Source organism: Physeter macrocephalus, chromosome 14, assembly GCF_002837175.3.
Source record: "Physeter macrocephalus isolate SW-GA chromosome 14, ASM283717v5, whole genome shotgun sequence".
Taxonomy (NCBI): domain Eukaryota; kingdom Metazoa; phylum Chordata; class Mammalia; order Artiodactyla; family Physeteridae; genus Physeter; species Physeter macrocephalus.
In genome coordinates this window covers 25,165,416-25,175,303 of record NC_041227.1, presented here as the reverse complement: position 1 = coordinate 25,175,303, position 9,888 = coordinate 25,165,416, and the positions used below count along the sequence as shown (strand labels likewise).

The 9,888-nt window shown below is 42.2% G+C and overlaps 1 protein-coding gene across 1 annotated transcript in view; it reads right to left on the bottom strand.

The window, feature by feature from the left end:
* LOC112066176 (beta-defensin 36) overlaps positions 1-8,740 on the bottom strand; it is an 18,379-nt gene extending 9,639 nt beyond the window's left edge. The window contains exon 1 of the mRNA XM_024128257.1: positions 8,683-8,740. Within this exon, the coding sequence (XP_023984025.1) occupies positions 8,683-8,740 (58 nt within the window). The remainder of the gene's footprint in view (positions 1-8,682) is intronic.
* Between the last annotated feature and the right edge of the window lie 1,148 nt (positions 8,741-9,888).

Genomic DNA, 9,888 nt, shown 5'->3' with positions numbered 1-9,888 from the left:
AGCCATAAAAAAGAACAAAATAACACCATTTGCATCAACATGGATACAACTAGAGATTATCATACTAAGTGAAGTAAATCAGAAAGAGAAAGACAAATACCATATGATATCACTTATATGTGGAATCTAAAATATGGCACAAATGAACCTATCTACAAAACAGAAACAGACTCATAGACATAGAGAACAGACTTGTGGTTGTCAAGGGCAGGGGTGGTGGTGGAGGGATGGACTGGGAATGTGGGATTAGTAGATGCAAACTATTATATACAGGATGGATAAACAACAAGGTCCTACTGTATAGCACTGGGAACTAAATTCAATATCCTGTGATAAACAATAATGGGAAAGAATATAAAAAAGAGAATGTCTGTATGTGTATAACTGAGTCACTTCGCTGTAGAGCAGAGATTGGCACAACATTGTAAATCAACTCTACTTCAATAAAAAAAACTGTATTTCAATACACTAGCAACAAACAACTGAACCTTTAAAAATATCATTTACAACAGCTTAAAAATACATAACAGTGATGAATTTAACGAAATATATGTGCATTAGTTTCATACAGTATTGCTGCTGTAACAAAATTACCACAAACTTAGTGTCTTAAAACAACACAAATTTATTGTTTCACTGGGCTAAAGTCAAGGTGCCAGCAGGGCTGGTTCCTCTTAGGGCAGAAGCTATTTTCTTTCCCTTTTCATCTTTTAATGACTACCTGTATTTCTTTGCTTGTAACCCCTTCCTTACATTACTACATCCTCTTGCTTCCATTTTCTTATCTTCTCCTCCACAATCTGATCTCCTGCTGCCCTCTTATTAAGTCTCTTGGATTACATTGAGTCCACCCAGAAAACCCAAGATAATCTCCCCATCTCAAGACACCTGCAAAATCTCTTTTACCGTGTAAGGTAACATATTCATGGGTTCTGGGGATTAGGACTTGGACATCTCTGGGGAGTCATTATTCAGCCTACTACAATATGCAAAATATAAAAACCACAAAAGATTTCAGAGAAAGAAAGGAAGACATAAAGAAATGGAGAGAGATACCATGTTCATGGATTCAAAAACTTATTTTTTTAAAATATTTATTTATTTTTGGCTGCATTGGGTCTTTGTTGCTGCACGTGGGTTTTCTCTAGTTGGCGCACGGGCTCAGTAGTTGTGGCTTGCGGGCTCTAGAGTGTAGGCTCAGTAGTTGTGGCGCATGGGCTTAGTTGCTCCACAACATGTGGGATCTTCCCAGACCAGGGCTTGAACCCGTGTCCCCTGCATTGGCAGGCGGATTCTTAACCACTGCACACCAGGGAAGCCCCAAAGACTTAATTTTGATAAGATCTCAATTCTCCTTAAATTGATCAATGCAGTCCCAATAATATTTCCAGCAGGCTATTTTGTAGAATTGAAAAGCTGATTCTAAAATTTATATGAAAATGCAATTGACCTAAAACAGATAAAACAATCTGAAAAAGAACGAAGTTGGAAGACTCACAGTACCTGATTTTAAGGTTTACTGCAAAGTAATAGTAACCAAGACAATGTGGTATTGGCATAAGAATAGACCTGTAGATCAGTGGAATGGCAGAGAGAGTCCATAAACTAATCCCAACCTATATGGTCAACTGATTTTCAACAAAGGTGCCAAGGTAATTCAAAGGGGGAAAAGGAAATTCTTTTCATTAAATGATGCTGCACATCCATGTGTAAACAAGTGAACCTCAACCCTTACCCCACACTGTACACAAAATGAATCATGGACCTAAAATGTAAGAGCTAAAACAATAGAACACCTGGAAGAAACCGTAGGAGAAAATGTTTCTGACCTTGTGTCAAGCAAGATTTTTTTTAGATAAGATATAAAAACATGAGCCACAAAAGAAAAAATGAACACATTGGACTTCTTCAAAACTATAAGTTCTTACCTTTCAAAAGACACTGTGAAGTAAATCAAAAGGCAACTTACAGTCTGGAATAAAATATTTATAAAGCATACATCTTTTAAAAAATGTTTACCTAGAATATGTAGAACACACAACTCAACAAAAAACCTGATTAAAAGTGGGCACTACACCAAAGAAGACATATACATGGCAAATAAGCACATCAAAGTGTGTTTAATATGATTAGTCATTAAGTATTTTAGCCATCAGTAAAACAACAGTTAAAACTACATACCCACTAGAATGGCTAAAATTAAAAGACAGACAATACCATGTGTTGACAATGATGTGAAGCAACTGTAAATCTCTTATTGCTAATGGGAATGCAAAATAGTATAGCCACTTTGGAAAACAGTTTGCAGTTTTTTATAAAGTTTATCATAGCCTTATCATACAACCCAGCAACTCCACCCTTAGGTATTTACTCTAGAGAAATGAAGACTGCATTGGACCATTCATAGTAGCTCTATTTATAATAGCTAAAAACTGGAAACTGCTCAAATATCTAACAGCTAGTTAATTGATAAACAAATTGTGGTATGTATTCATACAATGGAATACTACTCAGCAGCACAGGGTAACAAGATATCGATACATGAACAACATGGATGAATTGCAAAAGCATTATGCTAAGTTAAATAATCCAGGCACAAAAGCCTTCCTGTTGTTTAATTCTAAAAGGCCAAACTAAAGTGACACAATGTAGATTAGTCATAGCTGGTGGCTGGGGGACTAGGGAGGTGACTGCAAAGGGGCATGAGCGATCTTTTTGGGGTAATGGAAGTGTATTATACTAAAACTGTGGTAGTGGCTACATGGATGTGTACATTTGTTGAAACTCATGTTGTATACTTAAAATGTGGACATTTACGGCTTCCCTGGTGGTGCAGTGGTTGAGAATCCGCCTGCCAATGTAGGGGACATTGGGTCGAGCCCTGGTCCGGGAAGATCTCACATGCCGCGGAGCAACTAAGCCCGTGCGCCACCACTACCGAGCCTGCACTCTAGAGCCCGTGAGCCACAACTACTGAAGCTTGCGTGCCTAGAGCCTGTGCTCCAACAAGAGAGGCCACCACAGTGAGAAGCCCACGCAACACAACAGAGTGGCCCCCGCTTGCCGCAACTAGAAAAAGCGCGCGCACAGCCAAAAATAAATAAATAAAATAAATAAATTTTTAAAAATGTGGACATTTAACCTATGTAAATGATAACTCAATAAAACTGGTGAAAAAGAAATGATAAGGAAAAAAATTCGATAGAAGGTGAAAAAAATCGATAGAAGGTGACAAATACTGAGGATAGGGAAAGGAGATTCAACAGAGACAAGGTGAAGCCTTGAGAAAGAAAATCAGAGCAAGATGTCAGAAAAAAATACTACAAACTATAATTCAAGAAAACCTTCTTCAAATAAAAGATGACTTGAAAATGCCGAAGAAGTACACAGTATATCTGAGAATATTGGTGCCGAAGAAAGAACATACAGAAGTAATATGGAATATTTAAGTACAAATCCTGAAGTCCTCACTTTGAATAGGAATTATCAATATGAATTCATGAGGTATTTCATATATAATCAATGTGTTGATTTTCTCACCTGCTCTGAAAAGATGTAAACAGAACGGCTAATTTAGTAGCATTAATGTCTCTAGCATCTAGATCACAGTTTTTAAATACCATTTTCCTACTTAAAAAATTAGGGCTTTTTGAAGAAATGGCTAATTCAAGGTCTGGTGCAGGAGTTGTACAAGATGAGCCCAGAATATCTTGTCACACCAGATAACCAGTTGTGTACCAGTGAAACTGCTCTTGTAAATTAATAAAAGGACGAAGTGCTAAGAAACCCTGTTTTCTCAAATCACACTTATCAGAAACTTTGTATTTGAAATCATATCGGCAAGGCTGGAATGTTACATTTTTTCCCTGAGGAATCGAGTCTTTTTATACAGAAGAGCAACCTTGATTTCAGAGCCAGGGACAGAGTGTCAGAGAAAGAGTTTGGGCATATAAAATTCCACATCTCTCTTAATTTTGTACGTTCCATGGAAATGGACCTAGAACAGATGTTAACCTCTTTACACACCATTCTGTGGCCCTTGACATCTATCAAACTCTGCTTCATTTACATTTTATCTAAAACTCTGCTATTCTCCTTAATCCTATAGTAACCCTATTTGTTCTTTCATTTGGTGAGATGTTCCACAGTTCCTCTGGTGTGTATTTTCCTTTGCTTCAGTAAGTTAATATGTTTAACTTTGTCAGACTGCAGGTGTGTCCCTCGTGGTGTTTATAAGATGGACTTTATCACAAGGAAACTATCAAAGACTAACAGGGATATGTAAAATAAGGCTTAGACTTCCACTGGCTGAGTTTCAGTAAGAAAAAAGACTGCAGTGGAGACTTCCCTGGGGGCGCAGAGGTTAAGAATCTGCCTGCCAATGCAGGGGACACGATCCGATCCTTGGTCCGGGAGGACAAATAAGCCCATGCACCACAACTACTGAGCCAGCATGGAACAACTACTGAAGCCCACGTACCTAGAGCCCGTGCTCCGCAACAAGAGAAGCCACCGCGATGAGAAGCCCACGAACCACAACAGAGTGGCCCCTGCTCGCCGCAACTAGAAAAAGCCCGCGTGCAGCAACAAAGACCCAAAGCAGCCAAAAATAAAATAAATAAATTTATTTAAAAAAAAGACTGCAATGAATGAAAAGTCATCAAATATATTTAAATCTATGAGTTTATGATGATATTAAAAACTATTTTGTCACATTTGGTGGATGATAGGAAAAGAAATCATTATCTTGCAGATTCATATGTAAAGAAAAATCACCAAGCATTTATTCTGTCTTTCTTATATGAACTGTACTGCTGAGTAACCAAATAGTAGATGGTGAGGAGTGTCTTTATTATATTAGTATTCCAGCTAACTAGTGAAAATCACATAATAGAATACCACCGTTTTGCAATAGGCAAAGAATTAATGCATCTCAGCTTTGAGCATTAATTTGTCACTAAAAGAGAGATAACAAACATATTATTTGCCTTCTGATGAAAAAGGCAAATACCATCCCCCAACGTTTTGCCAAAAAGTGTAGAACTTGAGCCTGATCAAACCTCTGGATCCAGTCACCAATTTGCAGGAAATACAGAGGTCCGAGGAACACGTTGAATTCACTTTGAATATGCAATTAGCAAAATCTGTACTGTGGGAAACTATGGGTCAAATGACCCAACAGATAAATTATAGAGACAAGAAAGGGATGAAGATATAACCAGTAAATTAAAAAACTAAAAATCTTAAGAAATGTTAGATTTTAAAAGTGGGCATGGCAAAAATAGGGTTTCTAGGGATGCAGCCCTAGCAATGAAACTATAAAGATGCGCAAATAGTTGATTGCTATAAAAGTCAGGATAGTACTTAATTTGGGGAGAGAGACAGTTGTGATGAGGCATAGGTGGAGGGGTTTTTGAGGTGACTCTCAATGTTCTGTTTATTGACCTGGATGGTGTTACAAGGGTGTGCGCTTTATAACAGTTCCTTAAGCTGCACATTTGTTTTATGTGGTTTTCAGTATCTGTAATTGTGTTTTATTTTACAAAAAAGGTAAGAAAAAACCCCCCACCATTTAACGATGAAATCTCAATTTTTAATTCAAGAGTGTCAAGATGAATTGTTGAGAGTGAGAGGAAAGATGGTCTCATACATTTTGTTTCGGCCTCTCTGGAGGCTACTTAGCACCTTTTCAGATTGTGCAGTCTTGACCAGCAATTTCCTTTCTAGATGTCTATCCTAGGGAAATACATGTGTAGACTGAGAAGCCTATACACTGGAGATATGATTATGAACAAGTTAGAGACAGATACCTGCCCTCAGAGAACTTCCAGTCTAGTTGGGGAAGGGAGATGAGAAACAACTATTCAAGAAATAGCTACGCAGATATTTGATTGACTAGAGTTAGGCTGAAAATTATAAAGGAAGAACTCTGGGTGCTATGAGGAGGTATAATGGAAAGGGGTGTGACATATCACACCTAAATCTAACCTCTGCTGGGCTCTTGGGCTTTATATATATGTCCCGAATTCCACAATGAACTAAAAAATTTGAAAATATTAAAGTTATACATACTTCATTTCCCTTTAATCATGAGGCCCTTTGGTTGCTGAAAAGCAGAAATGGGCAGAGTTTCTGGGCTTTGGGGTAATAGTAAACAACAGTTAGAATGACAAAGTCATTGCTCAGCTTAAATGAGATGAGTTGTTTTAGTTTATAGCAAGATAATACTTTTAAGAATCGAAATTTATCTAGAAAGGTCAGGGATTTCCAAATTTCAAAGAGCTCCTTTATATATTATTAGCTGAGCCTGGTGGATTCAGATAATACCACCACACCATAAGCCACAGGAGGCAAAGGCTTGAGGGTCCGGCCAAAGAAACTTCCATTTAATATCCTTTACCATCACCACACCCAATAGGAAGTAGAGGGAAATACTCTCCCTAGGGGAAACTGGGGTGCTTAAATCCACTTCCTGCAGCAGCAGCAGGAGGAGGCCTTAGAGCTCCACCAGAGCCCACACCTTGCCTCTGCCAGCCAGGATGATGGTGGACCCACCAGCAAGCTAGAGACAGAGGTCTTCCTCCCCTCCCCCACTAAGGCCTGCTGGTCGACCTGAACACCTAGGAAGTAGAGATAAGTAATGTGAGAAGGGCAGGGGCAAGAGACTCTCTTGCTACAAACACGCAGATTGGTCTGGAGAAACTGCCAGAGAAGAGGGCATTTACTTTTTGCCCTCAGACCGTAGCCCAGGAAAATTGCTAACAGCATCGAGGCACAGCCCATTATGGTTCCACCTGGAGGGGGATTTAGAAATAGCTGAGGGAAGTGGCTGAATTTCTCCTCTCCTGTGGCATAAAATAGACCCAGAAGGTCCCCAAGTTCCCCTGTGTCTCTAGTGAAGATAGGAAAACCAGTGATGAGCTGCGAGCCTGAGAGACCTGTCAGGAGTAGATCCCTATGCAGAAGGCAGTGGGAGGGGCTGTGTGTGAACAGCCTAAACCTAGGGATCAGATGGAAGATTTGGCTGAGATGAAGGGCTGAGGCAGTGGGGCTCTCGACAGGACCAAGAGGTTTCATCAGTCACGGGATCACACACAATGAGGGACATCGTCCTAGAAGTCAGTGAAGGTCCAGCACTGAGCCCTACCTCCTCATGCTCCTGCCCCAGGACCTTTGCACTTCACGTTCCCTCCAGCTTGAATGTTCTTCTCCACAAATCCACATGGATCACCCCTTATTCTCCCTCAGGTCACAGTGACCCATTCCATGAGCACCCCTTTAAAACAGCAAATCCACATCCCCCTGGTATTTGCTATCCCCTTTCCCACCTATTCTGCTCATTAGACTCACCACCTGACATTTTGTATGTTTCAGTTATTTAAAATTTTTTTTCTGTTTCTCTCAGTAGAATGTAAACTCCAAGAGGCTGAAGACTTCGCTTACCTAGTTTTGTTCTAATATGTTCACTGTGCTACCTCCTGCACCTATCAGAGTGCCTAGAACATGAAATCCATTCAATCATGTTTACTGAATGAACCAATAAATTAAATCATGACATATCACGTTACCTTCTCCTAAACCCAGGTGCTATCCTGGGAAGGAGCAGGGGAGCAGGAGGAGAAATGCTCAAAGACTGACTATTTATTCAAAAGAGACTGAATTAACTTGAAACTGTTTTAAACCAGGACTGATGAATATTTATTTAACTGCTGAGTTTAGGCACAGTCCCTAAGTGCCCTCCACCACCCCTCCCCCTAAACTGTCCCATCAGCCGGATGGAAGTTCCTGGGAAAATTTAGATGAGTTATATTAATTGAAGAAGTTACACTTTTTTTTTGCATACCAAAATTTCAGTGTGTTCAATGTCGTTGCCTCAAACTGATATTACTATACACGCGCCTTTGTTGCAGCAGATTGAGAAATGAGGGAATTGCAATTCTGAGCCGCTGAGCTGCTTGCTGGAGGTCACAGAGTTAGAAAATGGTTGAGCAGTTTCTAACCTGGGTTCTAAGGCTTTCCTCTCTATCCCCAGCTGAGTGGTGTTTCGGGCATTTGCCACAGGCAGATACAAGGGCTGAGGTGAGGAAATACACACCTTCCGACCCTGTGGACAGGTGAGCTGAAAGCCTTGGCTGGGCAGAAATTTCTGCCAGATGAGCAAGCGAGGCCAGATAGGTATGCTAGAGTTGGTGGAATGGGCAAGTCTGACCATGGCCCTCCTCTGCTTCAGCCTTCCCATGGCTCCCCCACCTGGCATTCAAGGCTCATCAAGACCCGGACCTTGAGTGCTTCCTCAGCCTTACCCCTTGCCACACCCTTAACCCACCCCTCCATTCTGTGCCAGCTCCCTGAAGGCACGGTGCTCTCTCCCACATCCGGACTTCTGCATTAGAGGATTTCTGCCCAGGACACCCTTCCTCCTTCCACCTCTTCTCCTTCCCCTTCTAATTTCTAACCACTTTTCAGGAGTCAAGAGTATCCCTCCGGGAGGACTCTCTTGGCCCTCAGCCTGGGCTGGTCCCTCCCATGTGCACCCCAGGACCCTAGATCCCCTCTATCACAGCTCACGGCACTCTGGGTTGTAAATGCTATTTCATCTCCCCCGCCCGTGGGATTCCGTGACCAGGTCTCACTCTCCACACTCTCCACACCCTCCCCCTCCCCTGAAGAGGTCCAGGTTACCTGGAGTGAGCTGGGACAAGAGCAGCAGTGCGGCCAGAGTCAGCAAAAGGAGCTTCATGGCTGGAAGTGGCCAAGTGAAGCTGCAAGTCCGATGCGATGGCAAAGCTAACGGGGGAGAGCTCTGGCCTCTCTGGCTCCCGTTCCCTTGGTCCAACCGGAACAGATGTCACCCGCACGTGCCCTCAGCCGCCCGTGGGTACAGCCCCCGCGCCCCCTGAGCCCCACAGAGTGCAGCCACACGCCCTGAGGTGGCACGCTTTCTTTTCTTCATTTACGTCAAGCAGCAAGGTCCGACCTCCAAGCAAGGGACCACAAGGGGGCGCCACGCACACGGAGTCCGGAAGGTCCGGAAAAACTTCGCCGAGAAGATGGCACTGAACCGCGCTTTGAGGAATAAATACCAAAACGCCAGGCAGATGAGCCTAAATGGTGTTCCAGGCGAAGGAGAGTCTGTACAAAGGCTTCTGTTGGTGTTGAATATGAGAAATATGATGTAACTGGGGCTAAAAGCGGTAGGAGAATGGTAGTAAGAGATGAAGCTCCCCTGACCAGCCTGGCTGTGCCGTCTCAGAGCAGCCACAGCCCCCTGTCATCTGAGGGCTACCCATGGGGTCAGGCTTTCTGGGCGCCAGGCTGTGCCCCTTCCTCGGAGGTCCAAGAACCAGCTATTGGGGGGGGGTCCCTCCTCTGAACTCTTAGGTTTTGAAAATCCGTTCTCTTCCCTCAATTCCTGCAGCCTGAGGGTGCTAGCTGCATTCTGTGGTTACTAATATCTGTTTCCTCAGGGTCCTCTTTTTGCTGTTTCTGCCTTCCGACAGCAGTGTAACCAATTCCCTATGTTAAATATCCTATGTGGCTTCCGTTTCCTGATTGGACCCTATTTGATTCAGACGTCAAGTGTCTAAAAGCATATATTGGGCTTACAAGACAAAATAACATTGAAAACCATTTCTGTAAGGGCAGAAAACAGATTGAAGAGGTTGAAGACTGAAAGGTAAGTGAAAGAGAGAAGTGTAAACAACCCTTTCTAAAAGCTTTACAATGAAGAGGAGACAGTAGCTAGGAAGGGACCCAGTGCCTAAGGCCTAGAAATCCATGACTGTTGTTCACTTCCGTTAAGGAGGCTCATTTTTTCAAACATAATTAAGGCTCAGTCAGGGAAGCAGCAGAACTGCTATCAGCATTATGGACCAAGGAATAATTATT